At 45.5% G+C, this 24,946-nt stretch overlaps 1 protein-coding gene across 5 annotated transcripts in view; it reads right to left on the minus strand.

Moving 5' to 3' along the window:
• Positions 1-24,946, minus strand: part of PLEKHG1 (pleckstrin homology and RhoGEF domain containing G1) — a 237,122-nt gene that overhangs the window by 6,681 nt on the left and 205,495 nt on the right. For all 5 annotated transcript variants that reach the window (XM_032650792.1, XM_032650793.1, XM_032650791.1 and 2 more), the window contains 9 exons: positions 23,941-24,072; positions 20,994-21,176; positions 20,808-20,903; positions 20,557-20,643; positions 14,360-14,393; positions 11,898-11,993; positions 10,253-10,291; positions 8,153-8,175; positions 2,144-3,764 (listed from right to left, as the gene is read on the minus strand). In XM_032650792.1, the coding sequence (XP_032506683.1) occupies positions 2,144-3,764; positions 8,153-8,175; positions 10,253-10,291; positions 11,898-11,993; positions 14,360-14,393; positions 20,557-20,643; positions 20,808-20,903; positions 20,994-21,176; positions 23,941-24,072 (2,311 nt within the window). The remainder of the gene's footprint in view (positions 1-2,143; positions 3,765-8,152; positions 8,176-10,252; positions 10,292-11,897; positions 11,994-14,359; positions 14,394-20,556; positions 20,644-20,807; positions 20,904-20,993; positions 21,177-23,940; positions 24,073-24,946) is intronic.

Raw genomic sequence — 24,946 nt, forward strand, 5'->3', positions numbered from 1 at the left:
GCTCCTGGCAAAGTGGCAAGGCCCATACGGAGAAGTCTGGAGAATCGGTCCATTCGATTACGACGTCCTGTGCCCAGATAAACAAGAGAGAGAAAAGGAGTCATCACGTCAACTGATTGAAAGCCTGGTGGGCACAGGAAGTGGTCTCGATCCACCCAGATGGAAGATTCTTCAGGTCTGAGAGATGGCAGGCCCTAGGGACACGCTCCTGCCAGCCAGCAGGGGGAGACACTGGCTGGCTCAGAAGATGACTCTGGAGAGATCTTCTCTTGGAGAGAATGTCGATAGTAGCCCACCATGTCAAGAAAGGGCCCAGACACAGAGCTATGATCCTACAGGAGCCCAAGAAGACACAAATAGGCAAAACAGAAAGAACAAACAAAAAGCCGGGGTGGGGGGGGGGAGCAAAAGAAAACCCCCAAGGGAAATCTATTCATACTTAAAAGGTGGGTAAAAAAGATTATTCAAGGTAGTTGTAAGCCCTAATGATTCAGTATTGAAGACCTTGCTTCTACCAGGGTTGGAGCTTCGCCTGTTAAGGGATGGTCCACATTCCAAACAACCCGCCTCAGGCAATTACCACATTTTAAACAACAGGCACCCTAGCCCAGATTCAGTCAGTGGTTGCATGGCCAACACACTACTGCTTCTAGTGCCATCTGTACTCCAAAACAGTCCGCCTGCAGCTGGAACTCGGTCACTTTTTCTGTGTGTAACAACAGTTTAGCAACACTAGCGTTGGAAAAGGGACTAATTCAAGCATATTACTGCAAGGAGAAAAATATATGCGATCTCGTCTCTCACATTCATATAAAAATCACATTTAACCTTTATCTAACTTAAAAAGAAGGCCAAGTCACAGAGAGTCTGTAAAATCCTTCAGGTAACATTTCCAGGGCTTCACTTCCCTATGTGTTAAGAAATATTACTGTGTGATTAGCTCTGGAAAAAGAATAAACTTAGGTAATTCTTAAACACTCCCAAACTTAAAAAAACTTTTTTTCCTACAGATTCTTGTCATGCAACTTGTGAATCCATTTAGGACTTGGATACCCCCTTCTGATTCTCTGGTTTCCACCTAAGAAAGCAGTCTCAAAGAAAGGAGGTAGGTGGCATCAGGTTGGCCAGATGAGCCATGCCGCCACCAAGCTAACCAACGAAACATGCCCTGATACTGAGCCATCTGGTTTATTATTTTTAATTGGAGAACTGTCTCTTCTCATTTGATACAGAGACAATCCTTTGTCAGAAGATCCAGGGCTGGGATTCTTAAAACAGGATCAAAAGCTCACACTTAAAAAAAAAATTCACTTCCTGGGCCCTAATCTCAGAAATCTCTCTGGGTCTGGAGGTGAAAAACTCCTCAGGTGAGAGTCAGCACCCTCAGGGTTTTTTTTCTTTCCTTGACAATCCAGTGCTTAATTCACATCATGCCCTTCCACTGAGAACCCTGTGTAATTTACCCAGGGGATATGTACTTCTTTACAATAGAGGAAAAGTCAAACTGTGATCCTCTCATTCCTAAACCCTAATGGTACCAATATCACGCACGTGATCCTGGTTTGGTTCTGCCCAAAAAGGAGGCTTGACTCAAAGAATTAAACTTCTTGGAAGCATACAGGAGAATACCAAATGAGACAGTATTAAATGCATTACAGCAGCTATTCAAAAAAAGCAACTAGAAAATGTAACACATGAGAAAACAGCCGAGTTACAGTGTGAAGAGCTAAAAAAAAAAACATGCAAAAAGGCCTCCTTTTTGTCTTTGTTAGGATGAGTAGGCGTTTTTGTTAGGATTCCGGAGCAAAGAGCAATCCTATTCCGTATTCGTCCAAACCTTAAACTCTTGCCCTGCTACACAGCTACCCCTCCTAACACACTGAAACTGAACCTGACGGCTATGTTTCAGCTCTAGATTGTATTAGAGAACACTGTTTCAAATATCATATCTGGAGTGATGATGTCACAGACACCAGGAAACCCTCCAGACCCAATCGCCTCCCACTGGTGGGATGTGGTGGGTGCAGGGCCGGCCTCAGCTGTGCGTCAGTGAGTCTGGGGTCTCTCTGTGAGAATGAACATCTGGGTGACAGCACCCTCACGGTGCTACCTCGGAAGGAGAAGGGCAGCGCGGGAGACATACCGATGGCGGGCCCGCCCTGCTTCTTTTCTTCTAGGATGGCCGCCAGGTCCCTGGGGACCTGCTTCTGCACGTGGCCGCCAGGCGGCTGCTCCAGCTCCGGGCTTTTCACCTTTAACAGCTGATTTGCCTTCTTGATCTTCTGACTGTACTGCCTGGCCATCAGGAAAACCCTGCTCCTGGTCTTGTCTGCGGTGTCCATGCCGGGGTCGGGGTTCTTCAGGTCTGCAGGGGACGGGCTGCTGCTGGCCACGTCGTAGGGACTCTCCACGGGCGGCAGGTCACTGACCAGCGACAGCCGGTGGAGACTCAGGCAGGAGCCGTCTTTGGAGGCTGGGGTTAGGTCAAGCGTGCAGGAGACCGGCCCGGGCCTGTCTCTGGGCGGCACGAGGAGGGCCCGGCTTGCGGGCAGGGAACGTGGGGAGCGCGCGCCCAGCTCCGGGGCGCTGCCCGCCAGCGGCCGTTCCTGCACGTCGTCTTTGCTAACGGGAAACGCTGCCAGGAGCCGGTCTCTGGCTTTGACTTCGTTTTTCTTGATGTAATTTTCCAGGTCATTCCAGATTTCATCAACTTCTTCAGACAGTTTATCGGAGATGGACCGATCAGCTATGGACAAGTTGCAGCCGAAGGAGTTATAGAACAAACTCAGATAATCGTTATCGGAGGGTCCCGGGGGGTAGGGCGCCTCGTCCTCGCTGAACTGGAGGCTGTCCTGGGAAACAGAGGCCCTCAGACTGTCACAGCACCCCAGGTCGGCCTCCAGGCCCAGGAAGGTGCTCCTCTTGGGACGTTTTAGGCTGCTGCACTTGAAGTCCTGCGAGGGCGCCTCTGGGAGCCCGATGGTGTCGTAGACGTTTTCCTCCACCACCTGGAGTTCGCGTGAGCTTTGGTTCCACGCCTCCCGGCCTGGGGAGGCACCATCTCTCTGGGGGTGCAGAGGGCTCTTCTCTGGGCTTGCCGGCCTCTTTGAGAAGGCCAGCTCCGGGGTGCTCTTGGGGCGAGCAGAGTCCCTGGCTGATTTGGGGGGAGGGGCTTCAGCTTCTTCCCGTTTAGCCACCATCAGTTTCAAGTCCTCATAACTTATGTTATCATAGACATGGTCTATGTCATCAATGGTCAACTCTACAGAGGACCCGAAGGGAGTCATCCCGTCCAGCCCCTCTGTTTTAGGGTCATTCTGCAGTTCCCTTCGGGAGCTGTACTGAGGGCTGTCACTGTCCCTATTTCTCATGTCAGGGGGACACGTGTTGCTCTCGCCAGCACTGCTGGCCCGCCGCACAACCCTGTGGCCAGAGCTGGGGGTCTCCGAGGACTCGACCTGTCCCATGTGCCAACTGCAAGGTCGACTGGAAGTGCTGTCCTCACACAGTCGGGCAGAGTTCAGATCTGAAGGGGAGAAGGATGGCAGGAACATCTGATAATCATCTTCGTCCTCCTCATTCTCCTGCGGAGACCGCCGACTGGGGAACAAGGCTTGCCGGATCTGGTGGTCCGTCCAGATGCTTCTGACGGCCCCGCCCCCGCGAAGCACGCTGATAATGGCAGAACTGCTCGGCTGACTGTTCCTCTGGGCAGGAGACGGCCCTGCTGAAGTCAGCTGGGGAGACCCTTCCTCTCTGGAAACCTGAGGAGGATAGAGACATATCGATTGAATTGTAGCACCACAGGACACATAACTTAGGATGTTCTCCTGTATTTACACATTGCCTCTCCCCCTAGACTGTGATATTCTTAAAGAAAATGATCAGTAAACATTGTTGATTTTTTTTTTTTTTTTTCAGTACGCGGGCCTCTCACTGTTGGGGCCTCTCCCGTTGCGGAGCACAGGCTCCGGACGCGCAGGCTCCGGACGCGCAGGCTCAGCGGCCATGGCTCACGGGCCCAGCCGCTCCGCGGCATGTGGGATCTTCCCGGGCCAGGGCACGAACCCGTGTCCCCTGCATCTGCAGGCGGACTCTCAACCACTGCGCCACCAGGGAGGCCCAAACATTGTTGATTTTAACTGAGTTGAAAAGCACATCAGATTTTTTGCAAAAGGAGCAGAAAGGACAGGAACTGATATTTGCTTAGAAATAGGCTAGGCCATTTGAAGACATTCTCCAAACTTAACGTTCACAATCACTCTTTGGATTAGATATGATTGTACCAGTTTCACAGTAAGGAAATCTAGGCTCTTAGGATTCAGTAACATGATCTCCCCCAGCAGTGGAAAGGCTAGCATGTAAACCCAGGTTTGATTCCAAATACCTTTCCCCACTGCAGGGAATTGGCTAAACACAGAGAACTCTTAGATATTTCTAATAATTCCGATGTGTTCTCGGTAAATAACATTATATAAATGAACATATATAGGTGTCAAGGGCCATGGTATCTGATTTCTATTTGGGGTTTGATTCTTAGCGGTCTTACTGTGGTTTCCAGTCTACGAGAAACACCCCTGTCGGTGATCTGACTGCAGACCCCCAAGGGTTTTCCTTTAAATCTGCAGACCTGCATGAACCTGACCAGCAGTGCCTTGGTTTATAGATTCTAGGCAAAAGAGCCTTTGTTGCAGGAATTTAATTTAATCCACTACTGACCTAATGAAATTTCTACTTTCTTTCAAAATACATTTAATTAAGCAATATTTAGATGCCAATTAGGGAGTAAAATATGAGTGACATTAATGATTTTTAATCAGAGAAAACAATGGGTCTGTTATAACTTGGAACCTTTCCTGATGGAGCTCAACTGTGCAGACAGGGAGTGGACTGCCCTCTGATGCCCTCTGTGGGTACTGGGATTAGCTTCAAAGATTTGAAAGGGTTAAGACAGGTTCAAACTAATTAGTACCAGGGGTATATTTTCTGGTCAAAACACTATAGTAACCTATTGGAAATGTCAAATTAGCAAGAATTTTTCATCACTGATCAATGAAATTGGGATACATATTACCTTGGAATATCCACCTATTAATATGTCTGTCTGTCTGCTTACCTGCCTGTCTGTCTATCAGGGAGGGCAAAGATAAAATTTTATCCTGAATGTTGTTTTTCTATTAAAAATTTAAAGCTAAAAACATCGAATTAGTCATTTAATCTTTTGTTCACTTTTTTCAAAATAGTAAAAATGTGGGGCTTCCCTGGTGGTGCAGTGGTTGAGAGTCCGCCTGCCGATGCAGGGGACGCGGGTTCGTGCCCCGGTCCGGGAAGATCCCACATGCTGCGGAGCGGCTGGGCCCGTGAGCCATGGCCGCTGAGTCTGCGCGTCCGGAGCCTGTGCTCCGCAACGGGAGAGGCCAAAACAGTGAGAGGCCCGCGTACCGCAAAAAAAAAAAAAAAAAAAAATGTGGACTATTTGAAGACTAGGAATAAATTAATACACACACATATAGATATATGTGCACACATACAGATATATATATTATATTTTGGCTCTTCTGTTTTTTTTCTTTACCCTTTAATATCTCTCCCTTTTCCTCTTACTCAGACTGCACTGGTAAAATGTTTATAAAATATAGGTACGCAGTAACTACATTTTATAAAATAAAACAAGTTAGTATTAGCTAGTTAAATCATGATCAAACACTGTGGAAGTGTAACAAAACAATGCTGTGAACAGTCAGAAGTAATACCTTCTTAAAATCTTTCATTCCAGAAAAATTCCCAGACATTTTAGAAAATTAGAAACCCCGAATTGTTAATATCAAAGTATATTTTTAAGGTAACTACACTTTTTTTGTTTGTTTGTTCAGCCACGCTGCGTGGCTTGCGGGATCTTATTTCCCCAACCAGGGATCAAACCCGTGTCCCCGGCAGTGGAAGTGCAGAGTCCTAACCACTGGACTGCCAGGGAATTCCCAAAAGGTAACTACACTTGAAGTGAAGTTAGCAGTAATTTGGAAGGTGAAATTTTATATCAAATAAATCATTAGGAGAACTGAGGAAGCTGTTAGATTTAGAAATAATCAGTATATGGATTGGACACAGCACAGAAGTATGTAGTGTCGATCCCTCGTGATGAACAGTTTTCCACATTCTCAGCATTACGGTTACTTAATAATAACATAATAAGAGCTAATTTATGGGGCCCTTGTTTTGTGCCAAATATCGTACTAAGCACATTAAAAAACATATCGCATTTAATCTTTATAACAATTCCATAAATTAGGAAACTAAGTCTTGGTAAGGTTTAACAACTTGCTTACAGTCATACAGCTTATAAATGGCATAAATGGATTTGAACCCATGTCTTAATCCTCAGTTTATATATGAGCTAAATCTCTCTCCCTCTCTCCTTCCCTCTATCTCTCGCTCTACACACACATGCACACACACACAAACACGGCTTTAGAAGGTATATTCTAGGAGAAACGTTAATCTCTTTATCTCTTTAATCTCTCCCTGCATTTAGTATACATTCATTTTTGTTAGGAGATGGAATTTTACCACTAAGAAAAAAGTACATTGGTGTTTTCTTTCTTTCTTGTCTTCAGATTGTATAAGGTTTAGTTAGTCCCCATATGGAGACTTGACTCGATCACTATCGTAGAAAGTTTCCGAGAAGCTCTTGAGATTGTATCTCTAGGACTAATAGAGCGATTCCCCTAGCTGGTACTAAGCCAGGCTTGCTCTGAGATCATAGCTTGGCTGCCTTACAAGGGCACCGTCCCAGTGTTTGTTTATGAAAACAAAGTACATTAAAAAAATCAAAATCTCATGCTATATTTCAGGACAATGAACCAATTCATGTTAATAAATTTCAAAAGCTTTCAAACAGGAATATGTACTACCTGAAAAAAATCCACATGCCGTAATTTTAAGCAAATAGCTTAGTGATAAGACCATGTTGATTTTTAGACATTTAGGCGTCTAAACTGAAAGATACATTATTTATTAACAGGGTCACTTTGGCCCTGTGCCAAGGAGTGGAGCACGTAGAATCGCGGGGGAGATTTTCACAGCCACGTTGCTACAGATACAGAGCATGAAGCGAGAAGCTGCGCTCAGTCCCCTAAGCACTGTTAAGTAAGCCAGTTGATCAGCAGGCATACTGGATGTGGTTTACCCAGGTCAGGATACAATATGCATTGTTCGTAGGTAATAAATTTGAATATACATCTTCTAATACAACATACCATTTGTATTCTGCCTCTCCTAACCTTTTATTGGAGGGAGAAAAATCAAAGCTTGATATAGTGAAGTTCCATTATACCACATATGATCACACCTCTTATACCAGCAGCAGGACCATATTCTTAGACGGGGATCTTTGTGATTGAAGTCTGATGCTTTGAAAAGGGAGCAAATACTCAGGATGCAAGAGCCTCAGTCTTATATGCACAGAGGCACAGGGCAATGTGGGGTGCACCACACTAGCCCTGTGTGGGTGTTACATCTTTTTTTTTTAATTAATTTATTTTATTATTATTATTTTATTTTTGGCTGTGTTGGGGTCTTCGTCGCTGCACACAGGCTTTCTCTAGTTTCAGTGAGCGGGGGCTACTCTTCGTTGCGGTGCCTGGGCTTCTCATTGCGATGGCTTCTCTTGTTGCGGAGCACGGGCTCTAGGCGCGCAGGCTTCAGTAGTTGCAGCACGCAGGCTCAGTAGTTGTGGTTCACGGGCTCTAGAGTGCAGGCTCAGTAGTTGTGGCACATGGGCTTAGTTGCTCCATGGCATGCGGGATCTTCCCGGACCAGGGCTCGAACCCGTGTTCCCTGCATTGGCAGGCGGGTTCTTAACCACTGCGCCACCAGGGAAGCCCGGGTGTTACATCTTAAGGTAATAGCTTCTGAATAGAGAGGTGGGGCAGAAGGATGAAGAAATCATTGCCTTGGTTCTGAGAGATGAAGCTGGGGTGGTGAGGTGGGGGGAGAGTTGATAAGGACGAGCCCTAACTTAAATCTATTTCAACATGTAAAATAATTGTTTACACTTGGAAGATTAGCTGGAGATGAGACATATAAGGAAAGGGTAGGCATAAAGGGCACCTAAAGTAAACATTTCCAAATAAGAAATGTCAACAGTACTTACCTTTTGGATGTCTTGTACTGTCTCTGAAAAATAAAAGTTTTTTTATTTTTTAAGTTTGAGGATTAAAAATGTCTCTCTCATACATAGGTAAGCACTCATATTTTATAGGACTTTTAAACTTATTGTTAATAATTGAAGCCCAAGCATCTCTGGGCTCGAGACCTAACTTTTAGAAAATGCCTCTCAGTTATCCAAGTATAGATCTTGTACTACATGTAAAACAACCATACATGTATCTGAGTGATAAGTATCTTCCTTAAATCCCTGAGAGCAATGGACCAATTCATATTAATCCGTTTCAAAAGCTTCCCCCCACCCAAATATATATTACCTGAAAAAATAATCGACATGCCCTAAGCCATGAAACTCACTTAAACATAAGATTATGCTTCTGTTAATTTTTAAATATTCTATTGGTTTTCATTGAAGATATAGCATTTATCAACAGGGTCACCTTGGCACTGTGCTAAGGAGGGTGCAAGAGGAATTGTGGGGAGAGATTTACTAGCCACATCCTCATAGATACCCTTATGATACTCTGATCATGTGTGTCTCATCTTTCAACACTGTTTAATTACAGAAGCATTTAAAGTAAAAAGCGATCAAACCCTCTCCACAAATTCCACCCTGCAGAGGTAGCCACACTTAAAAGTTTGACGTTCATCTTCCCAGGTCCCATGCCCACTGCCCCAATCCCACAACAGTGCACAGTTTTTTTGCTCTTAAAGGTGTAATATGCAAAATTGAATTTCCTGCTAAATATATGTAGACACTCTTATCAGTAGACAGATACGTATTTGATTCTTTTTGATAGCTGCAGAATATTCCATGTAGTATTCCAGAATTTACTACAACTTTTAAAACTATTTCCCACTAGATGGGCATTTTATGTGGTGTCTTGTTATATAAACTCTGCAAAGAACACAGATACTCATAGATCTGTGCTCACTTGGGTGAGCACTTCTATACAGGAAGTGTACATTGTGAAATTTCTATGGGTGAAAAATTTGAAATTGTTGGTTCAAGAGCAAATACACATTTTAAATTTAAATGGGCATTAACAAATTTTGCCTCAAAAAGTTTGCAGAAATGTATACACCAACAGTTTCAGAGTGCCTGTTTTTCTTTTCTTTTGGCCAAGCCCACAGCTTTCTCCTTTCCATTTATCTCATTGAAATGTATGATTTTTCTGATCACTAATACAGGTGACCATTTGTAAATTTTATTGGCAGTTTGTGTTTCTTCTGTGAAACTGCCCGATTATATTCTCTGCCTTTCAAAAAAGGGTCCACATCTACTGAGCCCACATGCCACAACCACTGAAGCCCGCACGCCTAGAGCCCAGGCTCTGCAATGAGAAGCCACTGCAATGAGAAGCACAGGCACCGCAACAAAGAGTAGCCCCCACTCGCTGCAACCAGAGAAAAACCCGCGCGCAGCAACGAAAACCCAACGCAGCCAGAAACAATAAATAAATTATAATATAATAAAAAAATTAATTTATTAAAAAAGAGTCCTTTGTCCTTTCTTTTTTTAAATAGATTTAATTAATTAATTAATTAATTTTTTGGCTGTGTTGGGTCTTTGTTGTTGTGCACGGGCTTTCTCTAGTTGCGGCGAGCAGGGGCTACTCTTCGTTGTGGTGCGCGGGCTTCTCATTGCGATGGCTTCTCTTGTTGTGGAGCACAGGCTCTAGGCATGCGGGCTTCAGTAGCTGTGGCTCGCGGGCTCTATAGCGCAGGCTCAGTAGTTGTGGTGCACAGGCTTAGTTGCTCCGTGGCATGTGGGATCTTCCCGGACCAGGGCTCGAACTCATGTCCCCTGCGCTGGCAGGCAGATTCTTAACCACTGTGCCACCAGGGAAGCCCCTGTCCTTTCTTTTTGATATATGGGATTTCTTAACATCAACCTTCACAGATATTCATCTTTTTATGCCCATTATCTATGCTGCAAACATTTTATGTCATTCAGCTTTACATTTTATAATGGGGTTAATCAAATCTGCCAATCTGTAATTAATCTGGTGTTTATTTTTTTGTGTATGGTTTGACTTAGTGGATATCAACAAGAATGAAAAAAGAAAGTTGTTTTAGGACTTACCGCTGGTCTTCAAAACTTTATGCGATCTTGAGGAAGGTTCTGAGTGAAAAGATAAGGCCAGCATCATTTGCAAAACCAAATCAAGTTTTTTTCTTTATAAGTGAATTATTAGGTTATGGGCAAATGAATTGAGCTCTAGAAATTTTCTATCAAATTCACCTAAATCCTGATTGCTTAGAGATACTTAGCAGCAAGACATCAAAACTGTAGGATAAATAGTAAGCTGTGCAATCTGGAGTCACCTAACAGAAAACCAACCCTACCAACTAGTAGAGCAATGTTCTGAGCTTTAACTACCACCTATAAGCGGATAATATTCAATTTTATATTCTTCTGCCAGAGCCCTGGTCTCAGATGCCAACTGTCCATCTGACGTGTCTCCAACATGCCCATAGACCCAGCAAACTCAACATGTCCCAGTCGCAGCTCACCAGTCTCCTCCATCTGCTCTTCCATTTGGATTCTTATCTTAGTTGTCACTCACGTTACCCTCCCTAGTTAGTAACCAGGACATCATTTTAAGTTTCCCCTGTTTTCATCCATCATGGTCTTGTGGGATCCGAGGAACGCTCCACCCCAATCACCACTGTCTTATTGCAAACCTTTACCATCTCTCGCCCAAGCTAGAGGAACAGCCTCCTACCAATTCTCCCTGCTTACTTCATTTTCCACATCGAGCCAGAACTCTCATTTTAAAAGGCAAACATTTCATTGCTTAAAATCCTTCCATAGCTTGCAGGATAAAGTTCAAACCCTCTGCGTGGCCTACTCGGCCTTCCACGATCAGGGCCCAATCTGTACTTCCAGCCACATCTCTTTCCGATTGACCTTGCCCACCTCCACCTCCGGCCCACCTTGCAGCCAGGCCAAACAACTGGCAACAGCTGTCTGATCTAAGGTACGCTGGCTCAAGTCTCAGGGCCTTTGCATGTGCTATTCCCACCCCATCAGGCTCCTCGGCTCCCAGATCCCATCTGGGGTACTGGTCCTCTGCTCTGTATGGCCTTCTCTCTCCTTCCTAGAGGGTTCACCTCTCTCCTTTGTCTCCCCGCTCTTTCTTCCATTCAACCTCTACTACAGCTCCATTGTACGAACTGGTATTTATTCAACCTTTTTTGGACTCTCCCACTAGACTACAAACTCCTTGCAAGCAGGAATCCTGTGTATTATTCGTACATTCCCAGTTCCTAGTGCAGTGCAGGAAATCAGGTAGATACTCAATAAATGCCGATTTAAATGGAAAAAAACAATCTGAGGGCTAAGGGAATACCACACGAAGTCTGGTTTAGCAAATGTGTGTTAAAATTTTAGGTCTGAATACTCTTTGGGATGCGTCATTTACAGGATACAATTTTTCACCAGCGATAGTAAAGAGAATTTAAGTACCTGCAGGCCAATGGTAATAACATGCTATACAAAGTGAACTTAGTTGATTGACATGTTTTTTTATATTCACTGGAAAATAGAGAGTTAAGTAGAAAGAGTTTTAGAACCAAAGCTTGAGAGCCCCACCTGGAGGCATTCTCGAAGGTATTCAAACTGGCAGTGTGCTCAAAAACCCGAAAGAATATACCTTTTTGTCAGACTGAAAGGGACTTTCACGACTAACGCCCCATAATTATCTTGATTACCGCATCCTATTTACCAGATTTTCTTCTTAGCCGATATGAAGCAGAACCATCTTTAGAGCCACAAAAGGCTTTTGTCTCTCCCTCAGGACTGTAACAGAAGCCTGGGTAATCTGTAACGTAAGAACCACATGCACCTATAAGAATGAAGCGTTCCGTAACGTCTCAGAAAATGGGTAGGACTCGTTTTGATACCTATGGATTTATTCTTTTTCCTCAGGCATGGTAGAATCCCTCCTTCCATAACTGGTGTTGAATATGCATCTCAAGACTCTCTGTTTACGGACTGCTGGAGTGTGTTAGCAAGCTAGCCCACAACCCCTCCTCCAACCCCGCCCAGCGCCCACCAGGCACACACAGGCACTCTTTCTCTGTACTCTCTTTTTTTCACTCTGGCAGAAAGAGCTATAACCATTGGCTCTACTCTTACTAGAAAGTTAGTTCAAATGTGTAGCGTGTGACAACTTCCTACACCCACTCAGACTCATCTGTGGCTCTAAGCCCCACAGTGGTCAGTCAGTTCCATGAACATAAAAATCCCTGCAGCTGAACTTGCTACCAAGGCCCCTGATAGACTGCGGTGATGGGCCACAACAGAGGCCCTGTCAAGGTAAAACCAAATGGAGAATTCCCTCTAGGTAGCAATTTTGTGAGGCATTTGTGCCAGGCGTGGCGGTGGAGGGAGGCGAGCCCTTCCTGCCCCCGTGGAAGCTCTCCTCCCGGGCAGCGACTCTCCATATTTTTCTAGACATGGCTCCTTTGAACATGTGATGAATGGTTTAGGTTCTCTTCCCAGACAAGGGGTTTTCATTTTATTTCATCTAAGGGGTACACAGGTTTTGGATTAAGAAAATCTGGTCTAATCCTGAAGTACTGCAGCGTCTTCAAAGATCATCTGCACCCTAAAGCCTGAGGGTAAACAATTTTAGGACATAGCCGTAGGCTGGCGTTCTTCAAATCGGGGTTAAGGCTCTTCAAGGGCATCTGAGGTGCAAGAAAGTTCTGAGGACTGTTAAAGACCACGTACACTTCTCCAGTGTCAGAGGCCATTTGGTCCAATGGACTGGCCTGCTCTGTTCACAGCCAGCTGAGACCAAAGTCAGGGTAGGGCAAGTGAGGTTATTTTCCGAGGCTGAGCTGCTCTGGCCCAGGCCTGGCCTGGCAGAGAGGCACATGGCACCGATTAGAGGCTTCACATCATTCTGTGTGCTCACAGAATCTTAATGGTGTCCAAGAGCTAGCTCAGAGCCTGGGAATAAATAAACAATGTTGAATGTAGCTGCTCATACTGAACAGCTGACCTCTCTGGATCCCCATCTTCCTCCATCTTTTCTCCTAATTCTCACCTGCCCATCCATGACCTAGCCCTCTCTTCAGAGCGCCCAGATATATTATATACATTCTATATATACATTTATAGAAGAAATAAGGGGTATATCGTGCGGCGGAGGAAATATAGCTAATATTTCATAATAACTACAACTAGAGTATAATCTTTAAAAACTGTTGTACACGTATAACTTATATAATACTGTAAATCAACTATACCTCAGTAAAAAGAATCTTCGAGAGATTTCCACTGAATAAAATAAGCGGATTCAGAGAACACAGGGCAAGGAGCCCCAGCCCAGCTCTCTGGTGGGGATCACCTTGCATCATTTCTCGGGATCTCATGGACACGCAGTGGGGAATCTCAGTGACAGTGGCGGTGCTCATTTTTCTACTTCAGTAATGTTTCTTTATTTTTTCCCCCCCTGGAGAATTAACAACCGGCAGGCTGGGGGGTGGGCTGGGGTAGGGTGGGGTAGGTGAATCAGCGTTTGCTCTTGGGGAAAGATTCCTCAAAAGTAAGTTATTTAGAAAGTTTTAAGTAAAAGTTTCTGTCAGACCTGGCTGTAAGTCTTTAAAGCTATTGCTTCTTTCTAAATTCTATTTAATCTGGGAGATAACAAGGATGTGATAAGTGCTTCGAACAGGTCTTATTTTATGAGACCTCACTTATATTTATTCTCTGACTGCTATGAGAAGTCCAGAGACACAATAACATATGTGGGGCAGTTGTAATTTTAAAACGTGACCTGCATCTGGAAAACCAATACCTATCTAGTTAGCGTGATTATTGCAGATAATCAACATAGATTTTCCGCTAATGGAGTGAGGTGGGAAATGCACTGTGGGACCATCATTTTTGGTGGCGGCAGAGGTGGGGCAAGGGTGACCCTGGAAGCATATCTTACATTGTGTGTTGATGCAGAGACCAGCGGCAAGCCATCGGGGAGCTCACAGATGAACCGAGAAATTATTGTAGAAACAAGCCAATGGGTTAGGAAGAGGGTATAGTGTCCGCTGGCTCTGTTTGTTAAAACAGTGAATAGAGAGCTGCTGCTTTCTCACAATTGACATTTGCCATAAACTTGTAGAAACTCGAGAGATACGAGGAGACAATGAGGTTTCAGATTGTGTAGAAAACAAAACTTACGAATGGCATCCATCTCAAGTATTGCTTGCTTGGCCTGAAAGAAAGAAGGTGTAGCTATAATTGCAATGACCTTTTTTTGATTCTTCTTTAAACTACCAATCCTAATACAGGTCTTATCCCACCTGAGTGAGTGGTTTTGGAAAAGCTTAAAAAAAAAAACAAAAACAAAACTCATTTCTTTTAGGCATTAACACATAGTTCAAGGGATTCCAACAGATGAGCATCGGTCCTCGTGTGGGTGGTAGATGCTGCACCACTGGTGCCCCAGAGCTAAGCTTACAGCCCTCACCTGGAGAGAAAGAAGGAAGGGAAGGAGGGGGAGGGAAGCGGAAGGAGACACAGGCAGGGAGGTGTAGGAGGAGGAAGGGAAAATAAGAGGGAGAGAGAGAAACTTTCACTGAAGGTTCAAAAACCTGGCTGAGCAGCGTATCAAAATCTAGATTCCTGCTACCCAACCCTAGTCTACTGAATCCAGCCCTGATCTATGGAACCAAAGGCTCAAGGGACAGGGCCTAGGATCTACACCAGCAGCCTTCCCCATATCTTTGGGGCATTATAAGTCTTCTGAGCTGAATGCAAACTAGTTGCTGGACAGTTCCCCTGCCCTTCCAAATACTACGCGATTATCATCAGCTGACTCTCGCAGCACCCCTGCACCTACCATCACTTGTGTGTGCCCTAGAAACTCCCAGAGGGGGAGAAAGAGCTGCGGTGTGGGAGAGGGACCCCGGAGGACACGGTTTGTGATCCTGGCTTTAGCACTTAACTAGGCAGGTGCTCTCATATTCCTGCATGTGTTTCTTCGACCTTAAGATGGTAAGATAGGAGCGACCTTTCAAAGTTGCTACCAGGACCAAATGACAGGCACTCAACCCAAGTTAGTTACCATTTACTCCCGCAGGGGACTGGCCCTGATGACCTTGACTCTTGCTTTCTCTGCATACAAACTTCTCCCCGACTCAACCCCCGAGCTTCGGAACTTTATTGCTTTGAGGCTTCTTTTTGTGTCATTATTGCCATATGTTATCGATGTATAGGGAACAGTGAAAAGAAAAGTTAATGGCCTTAACATGAGTCATCTTGCTGAGGATTCAAAGAAGAAAAAAACTAGGTAGGTTTTCTCGCCTCTTTCACGTCATTTTCATTTTTCAAGGTAGTGTAACGGAACCTACAAACATTATGCTAAAAATAACTTTAAAAATAATTTTACTAATACTTTGTCACAGTATGTGATGATATCACAGTAAAAATGTCTGGGCTAAGGGGCAACCAAACCAAACCAAACCAAACAAAAAACAAACCACAAAACAATGCAGTCACCTGAGTTTTGAGAAAACAAATGCTTAGATTTTTATGACACTGATATTTCTATCATACATTCAGAGTTTGAGGTTACTAGTTGAAGTTAATTTCAGACACAAACATTAGCTCAGTTTCCGTGAAGTGCATTGGCAGAACCATGCGAATATATAAAATGCAAGCAGTCTCTACCTGAACCTTATTCCCAACTAATCTGGATGAAATTTAGTTTATACACCACGTATATAGATGGGCCATATGGCTAATTTCCAGCAAGTTTCTTGCTATCCATAAACTTGACTTCGAGAACTCAGTATTTTTTTTTTTTTTCTGGTCTTGACATTTAATTCAAAAAAAGTCTATTCCCACATTTTTCCACTAGGGGTCAGCCAGAGACTATCACTGAATTAAAGGAATGGAAGGAGGTTACGAGGAACCTAACCTCTGCAGCTGTGTTAACAGTAGAACTGTGGTACAACTTTTTTTTTTTTTTTTTTGGTACGCGGGCCTCTCACTGTTGTGGCCTCTCCCGTTGCGGAGCACAGGCTCCGGACCCGCAGGCTCAGCGGCCATGGCTCACGGGCCCAGCCGCTCCGCGGCATGCGGGATCTTCCCCGGCAGGGGCACGAACCCGTGTCCCCCGCATCAGCAGAAGGACTCTCAACCACTGCGCCACCAGGGAAGCCCGGTGGTACATTTTTTGATGTTTGTTCCCATTATGTAATTCTTTTATTTGATAGGAGTAAATATAGCTTGAAAGCTTCAAGAAAATAACTTAAGAAACAGTCTTGAGAAGAGAGAAAACTTCAACTTAGTAATAATCCTGCTTAAATAAAATAGAAAATTATCGTTAGCTCATGGTGGATAAAGTATATCAAATAAGTGTGCTTTCATTTTCCCTAGGAACAGTGTGGTTAAGATCAACTTTGGACCCAGGAAGAACTGGGTTTGAATCTGGGCTCAGTCGTATACTAGTTGCATAAACTTGGGCAGTTTACTTTCCGTCTCTGAGCCTTCTCAGAGACGGAAGAAGAATAAGAGAATAAGACCTTTCTCGTAAGGTGTTTTGCTAAGGGTGAAATAAGAATATAAAGTACTCAGCACAGGGTATGTGTGCGCAAGAAGCTGTAGCTAAAAAAAAAATAGAATGTTTACATCTATTTACACCTAAAAGGGTCAGGAACTTGGACCAAAAAAGCACAATTCTACTGTGACTCTATTAACCATTATAAAACATAAAGGGAAAACTGCTTGGAATACACACCCCTAGTGTGGGAGAAAGAGGAAGGTCTGTAAGCTAGTTTCACTTTGTAACGGCCAGTAACTGATTTTCAGAAGCCCTGTGGCAGTTTTGATTTTCCCAGGGACAGGTAAACAACAGGTGGGGCATATCAGAGACACACTGCCGTTGCTCAGAAGGGCATTGCCAGTGACAAGGCCAGCAAACAAGTGACTAACCATGAAGCAAATGCAGTGGCCTCTCTGCATGAGCTGCCTGACACCTCACAACACCCTGATGAGATGAGACTCACGCTTAAGTCAAAGCACACACCTATGCACATTCATTTCCTGGGCACCGAATCGCTGCTGATAGCCCCTGAGAACAAGCTTCAAATACTTTTCAAAAACTATGCGAAGAGCAACCAGACTTTCCTTTCTCGGAAATCTCAGATCTCCTTATTTTCCACCCAGTTCTACTCTCACGAGCATCATCGCATTTACTGCTCCACTTCATTCCTCCTCGCCTGGGCAGGGACCATTTCCCCGCACGCGTGGATATCCATTCTCCACCCTCACCTTAGTTCCTTGTCACTTTACTTCTGATCACCCTTCCCTCCACTCCAGAAGAGTAACACACAATCATAGCCACCCCCAGAGCCTCATCATCACCCAGAAGTGCCCTCCCTTTCCGCAGGACTCCAGAAGTCCTCTCTTCAATTACAGATCTCGGTATTTTCCATCTCTCCACCTTAACTCTTGCTGAACCAGTTCTCTGACTTATCCTTCAACCTGTGCCTATCTTCCCGGTTGGTTTCACCCTCCACTCAGCCTGGAAGTCATGCTCAGTCACTGCAGGTGGGATGCTGGGTGGCACTGTCTTCCCATGCCCACTTAACCTTCACCCTCACCGCTCTGCCAGTCCTCAGCCTTGGGGAACCCACATGCACCCCATGGCTCCTCAACACTAATGCTGAAGTTGCTGGATCAACACACACATTCGTGGTGGCCAGCTTCAGTGGGCCTAGGATCCTTTCACAGATTACTGTAGTCATCCCTACTGACTCGCTAGCCTGTGTTCTTTCTTTCTTTCTAGTTTTTTTTTTTAAGTTATTTATTTTTGGCTGCATTGGGTCTTCGTTGCTGCACACGGGCTTTCTCTAGATGCGGCGAGCGGGTGCTACTCTTCGTTGTGGCTTCTCATTGCAGTGGCTTCTCTTTACGTGGAGTATGGGCTCTAGGCACATGGGCTTCAGTTGTTGTGGCTCGTGGGCTCAGTAGTTGTGGCTCGCAGGCTCTAGAGCGCAGGCTCAGTAGTTGTGGCGCACGGGCTTAGTTATTCCGTGGCATGTGGGATCTTCCTGGACCAGGGATCGAACCCGTGTCCCCTGCAATGGCAGGTGGATTCTTTGCCACTGCGCCACCAGGGAAGTCCCTAGCCTGTGTTCTTTAGCACGTGTTCTGAACCCCTCCACTTTCCCTCGGACATCCAGCCCCATCTTTGCTTCACTCACCCAGCAGATGCCGTTACCACCAACTTCAGTGAAGGCAAACCCTTTAAGTTCCCTCAAGTCCACCTCAAAGTTTATCCTTTCTCATTTTTCTTCTCCCCCAGCTCAGGGAAGATATTTCTGACCCTTTCCAAGACTAACCCCTACACCTACTGGTAAAGTGAATATAAATAGTGTAATTAGTGTAGAAGAGGCGAATAGATTGATTACCTTTGTATGGAGCCGCACCAAGTTTCTGGTTCCTAAGACCAATGGGATTACTTCTATCCTTTAAGTGTTTTCAAAAGCCATACTGCAAACATATGGAGGCGTGCATTAGCCGTTCTTGCATACTTTTTCAGTAAATAAGAAGTTTTGAGCTTCCAGCATCAAGTTCACGATCTAATGTTTTTATTAGACTGTACTTACAGTACATGCCCCCATCCCCGAAATTCGGGGGTCAAGGATGATCCTATTCTGCTATCTCCCTGGGGTCACATTCCAAGGGGTGTTCCACCTCTTATCTTTACTGTCTCCTGTTCTCTTTCCCTGTCCCCTTAGCCTACATGTCCACCCTATTCTTCATGAGGGCAAAGCGTCTTGCTTTGATCTTACCTCCCCTCAAACTAGCACCGTTTGTCTCTTCTGAACTTTGTTTAAAAAAGAAGGCTACACCCAGTCTGTTCCTTACTTCTCCCTTGCTTGTCCACCCACTGCCCTCTCGCCCTTATCTCCCAGTTGCCAAATCTAATATGTACTTTTCTGTTCGAATCTGTCTTCATCTCTGCAGGCTTTGAGATGGTTACTCCACTCGTTCTCGGTGACATTCATTCCTTTGTTACCACACTTTTCTCCTTCGGTTTTCTTACTGCCTCATTCGGCTGCTCTGCCTTTGGTTCTTCTGCAAATCCCCCAACCCTTGCTGGTCACTTAGATGTTGGGATTCCCAGGGGTCCGTCTTTCCTTTACACGTTTGTGTGGGTCCTCCTATCAAATCTCGGGGCTTCGGTGACTGTGTGGAGAGACCTGCGTCTCTCCCTGCAGCTGAGCCGCCCCTGCACACGTGTCCCTGCTGCTCCCTCTGAGGCCCATCCAATCGGTCCCTCCCCTGGGCAACCCGTCTTGGAACTCACAACACTATCCTCTTGGCCCAACTCCTGACTCATCCTTGACTTTTATTTCTCCCTTTCCTCATTCACTTGGTGGGCAAAATCCTGTTCCCTCTGGTTCCACGATGGGCTCTGCCTCTCCCCCCCTCTCTTATGCTCCCCGGCAGTGCCTCTCGTCTCTCTTCTAGGCCACTGTGGAAGCCTGCTAATTCTTCTCCTGCCGCCACTCACACTCCACCAGCTGAACTGTCGCACCGTCCCAAAGTTACACTCTCGGAGCACGGGGCGGCCCACGCCACCCACCCCACAAAGCCTTCAGTAGTTTCCCACCACGAAAATCCAGGCTCCTCAGTGTTTGTCTTCAAAGCCCCTCAAAGGCCGGCTGACTGCTTTCCACTTTTCTAGTCTTACGTCCTACTCCATCTCCTGAGGACTCGACCTTTCCGTCCGGGCACACTCTGTGTGCTGTGAACACAGGGCCCCTGTTCACACCTCCTTGTTTTTTGTTTACGCTGTTCTCTCAGCTTGGTTTCCCTTTTTCTTTTCCCCCACTTAATAAAAAAATTCCTCATCCTTCAAGACTGAGCAAACAGGCATTTTCCTTCCTCTCCTCACTCGACTGTAAAATCGAACACTTTATTCTTCCACAATACTTGGCTTTACACCTCTATTAATTCATCACATCATTTATATGACCAGCTCCCTGGTCTGCAAATTCCTTCACGGCTGAGTCTGGGCCTTGCTTCCCACAGAGCCTAAGCCAGCTTTCTCCACCCCAGCTGCTTAGCACACCTTTGAATAATTCTCACAACTGCCTTTATTTTCTACTAGTTCTCTAGAAATTCCCTTACAGTCATTTCCTTATTTTTCTTCTTCCAAGCCACAAAAGGAAAAACAACAACAAACCAAAAACCCTCCACCGAGTCTCCCTACATATGAATCGTTTCAGTACCAATGGCTGATTCGGTTGATTCTTACGTGGCCTCTCAACTGTCTTAATTTTGAAGATGCACATCTGCTGCCGTCTTTCTGGGACTTGAATCCCTTTCAGTTTTACTGTTTGCGGCCCTCACGGTCTTACCTTAGCTGGAATCTTCGCCGCGTGATTCTCCAGGATCAGCCTCTTCAGGTGCAGAACCCACAGGCGTTTGTCTTGCTGTGACTTCGCCTGCCAGGAGGAGACGTGGACAGTCATGCCACCCCGCCAGTCGCAAGACACAGACACGCCTAAGACCCTCCGACTGGATGGGACACACGGGGGGTGGCCAGAAAGTCCTGCAAAGGCCTCCAGGCGTGACGCACAAGGGCGGGGAGGCGAGGGGGTGCCGGTACCTGAACGGTGTGCTGAAGCTTGGGGTTCTGGTAGTGGAAGACGCTGAAGCTGAGGGGCTCCTTTGGGATCACTTCCACCAGCATGAGGTTGCCGCACTGGAGGGGCGGGCAGAGAGGGGGAGGCAGGCTCGCAAAAGGATGGAAGCAGCGCCCCAGTCCTCGCCCGGGACCTCTATTCGGACCTACCAGGATGTGAGCTTTGTACGTAAACGTGTCGTCTCTCTTCTTGGTGATGAGAAGCAGCTTGTCAAAGAGGAAGAGCGTCCGCTCATTCTTGGCCCGCTGGAGGCGGAAGGTCCCCTCGAGAACTAGCTCCCCGTAGCTGGTCAGGTCTGGCCCCTTCCAGTTGGTGAGCAAACTCTGTATCTCCTGAAACAGTGAACATTCCCTGTGATTAAACAGGAGGTGGGAAGGCAAGACGGCGAGGACACAGGGGCCCATTTGTTGAGCCTCAAGAATGGTGTCTAAATACCTGCGACAGGGGCTAAGGGCCCTGCGTGGTGTCTGATGTGTCTGCATTTACGGCTGGTGTCACTTCAGGGTTAACAGAAATGAATCAAGTTTTTAATTGACGAGTTGCCAGTTACTTCTTTCCATCCCTCCACAATCCCTCTACTAAGGCAGTGGAACTGTCTTTCAAAAGCCAGGTAAGGAGGCTGCTGGTGTGTGGCCTTCTCAGCTGTCCCTCTCATGATGTGCTCACCCACATTCTCTGGACGAACACCCTCAGAGCTACTGACCTGAAAAACCTCTTTCCAGAATTTGAACTCACACCACAAATAAGTAACGCAAAATGAAAGCCTGAGGAAAATCACACAAGATACATCTCAGAAATTTCCTGATATTAATCCCCATTCATCTGGGAAAAGGAAATGAATGTTTCTTCGCCACTGTGTTTTTAACGGAACTTCATAAATATCGATAGCATAACTTTGAAGTTTCTTTAGGATTTACTGTACATCCCTATCAACATTTCTAAAGGAAGCTGATGTTGTTATTTCGGAAAAATGAAAACATTCACAAACAGCACTTAATTAAGCAGCCCATAAAACCACCTAAAGCTTCATTGGTTGAAGATAGAAATGGAGGTAAGTCTGAGCCAGAGCCTGATTTAGTGGTGTCTTCAGACTGCCAGACAGACTCTTAAGCTATGAAAAACCAGTCATTTAGCCATTTCTGAATATCTAACACACATTATGTCTGACGTTATGCCACAAAACACTTGAATGATGAAGCATAAAACCTTTCTTACTGCTACACAAAGCAGATACGGCCTGGAAGATTAGAATGTCATCTTCATTTGGACTTCCCTGGTGGTGCAGCGGCTAAGAATCTGCTTGCCAGTGCAGGGGACACAGGTTCGAGCCCTGGTCCGGGAAGATCCCACATGCTGCAGAGCAACTAAGCCTGCATGCCACAACTACTGAGCCTGCGTTCCAGAGCCCGTGAGCCACAACTACTGAGCCCATGTGCCACGACTACTGAAGCTCACGTGCCTAGAGCCTGCACTCTGCAACAAGAGAAGCCACCACAATGAGAAGCCCCCGCACCACAACGAAGAGTAGCCCCCGCTCGCCGCAAATAAAGCCAGTGCACAGCAACGAAGACCCAACGTGGCCAAAAATAAATGAATAAAAAAAATAAAAAGAATGTCATCTTCCTTTGATTTTTGATTGTCAATTGCATCATACCACACTCTGGAGCCTATAGATGAAACCTAGATTTTTTTTTTTTTTTTTTTTGGCTGCATTGGGTCTTCACTGCTGTGCACAGGCTTTCTCTAGTTGCGGTGAGTGGGGGCTACTCTTCATTGCGGTGCGCGAGCTTCTCGTTGTGGTGGCTTCTCTTGTTGTGGAACATGGGCTCTAGGTGCGTGGGCTTCAGTAGTTGTGGCACGCGGGCTTAGTTGCTCCACGGCATGCGGGATCTTCCCAGACCAGGGCTCGAACCCGTGTCCCCCTGCATAGGCAGGTGGATTCCTAACCACTGTACCACCATGGAAGTCCTGAAACCTTGCGTTTTGTTCAGAGGTATGGCCTGAAGAGCGTAGCTCTTTTCGCTCCTGAGTCAGATGTAGGTGCTCTGCATAGCATGGAGTCACCCTGAGCTTTGCTTTTACTCCAGGGGCAACAAGGAGCTTAGGACTAGCCTCTGGGCCCACGTGACCTTTTGTTTTTAAATAATGCATCTTTTGAGATGCCCAGGACATGATTGCTGACTTAGCATCCATCCAAAGTTCCCAGGAATTTAGGGCTCAAAATGTTGACAATGGAAGGGATCTTAGTAAACGTGTCTTATTTTAAAAGTGAGGAATCTAAGATGCAGCGGTGAGTCTCCTCCCCAGTGAAACCGCCCAGGACCTGGCTCCAGACTCAGCTCTCCTTCCTCTGAGGCCCTGTCCCATCACCACTTGTTCGCGGCCTCATGATTTTGCATGAACTATTGAGAGAGGAACAGAGGCTTAAAATCCCTTTAAACAGTTTGGAGGGCTTCCCTGGTGGCGCAGTGGTTAAGAATCCGCCTGCCAATGCAGGGGACACGGGTTCGAGCCCTGGTCCAGGAGGATCCCACGTGCTGCAGAGCAACTAAGCCCGTGTGCCTCAACTACTGAGCCTGCGCTCTAGAGCCCGTGAGCCACAACTACTGAAGCCCGCGTGCCTAGAGCGCGTGCTCCGCAACAAGCCACCACAATGAGAAGCCTGCACACCGCAACGAAGAGTAGCCCCTGCCCTCCGCAAATAGAGAAAGCCTGCGCACAGCAACGAAGACCCAACACAGCCCAAAATAAATAAATTTATTTAAAAAAAAAAAAAGTTTGGAGAGAGTTGCTTTCACCAAGAATTGCTTATTGGTAATTAATATAAAATAAGGCCTTGGGAGACTCAAATTTTTAATTTGGGTCATGGAAGGGGCTATGAGCAAACTATTAGTTTGAACGTTACAATGTACCTTTCTCTTTAATAGCCAGTAAACAATGATCGGTATTATCGATGTCCTGATCTTTTCTCAAGGAGATCTATGATGAAGGCCATGAATGACGTGCAACACTGAACAGCCTTAATATCTGATTTGGGAAATGATAACAAGTCATAGGGCCGCAGCCCCACCAGGCACTGCCACCCTGAGGCCTCACCTGTAACCGGACGGCGTGTTCATGCTTCCGCTTCATGTCGTTGATGTGCCAGGCTACTCTCTGCATCGTGTCTATAGCATCAAGCACCACATCGTAGCCTTCTGTGTCCTTGTCAAGGTGATTTTCTATTTCCTTTAAAAAAAACCCCAAACACCCAACCCTAGTTATTTTCAAAATTCTTTTCTTATATACTCAATGAAACAAAAGGCACTTCTGTGATGAGTTTCTCATTTTTTTTTTTTGCTTATTTACACACTATCATCTTTCCTTAAGATTCTGAGATAACTACCAGAAATACCTACAACAAAATGGTAAGATACGAATAAGAATGGAGCTAGGAAAAATAGAAGTCAATGAGAATTGCATAAGGAGGAATGTGACAAGGAGGATGAAACAAAACAAGTATACAGGCCATTAAGTCTCACAGAGATATTAGCGTGATTATAATAGATGAGAGAGTTGATATTATAGTTGGAGATTTCTGAACTTCCTGGTGGCCAGTGTAGTACAGTTCTCAGTAATATGGTTCTCACTCTTACTACATAGGAAACTTTTTTTTTTTTTCTCCCAGAGGAAGCAAAACTAACAGGGCTTAATATGTAATGGCCTCAAAACAAAGCAAAACAAAAACCAATAAATATTATATTAAAAAAATACCATACAGCAAGACATTTTCATGTAGTCAAGGCTTTAAAGCCTTTAAAGCCTTTCAGTAGTTCATGAAATTCACTAAAGATAATCCTTCAGAGTGCTGAGAGATATCTCATGGTTCAAGTATTCACTCTCTGATGGTCAGAAGGATGTAACACCAGCACTTTTCTGAGCCCTGGAGTTCCACAATCCCAGGGAGGTGAGAAGGGGACACGATTATAATCTAATTCTTCTAAGTACATAAGACACATGTCCCTAGACTCCTATGAGTCTAAGGATAGGGACTGTCGCATAGTTCCTTTAGTCCTTTATGTTCTCAACAGTGCCCACCAGAGAGCTGGGTGGTAAATAAACG

This window comes from Phocoena sinus, chromosome 12 (genome assembly GCF_008692025.1).
Source record: "Phocoena sinus isolate mPhoSin1 chromosome 12, mPhoSin1.pri, whole genome shotgun sequence".
Taxonomy (NCBI): Eukaryota; Metazoa; Chordata; class Mammalia; order Artiodactyla; family Phocoenidae; genus Phocoena; species Phocoena sinus.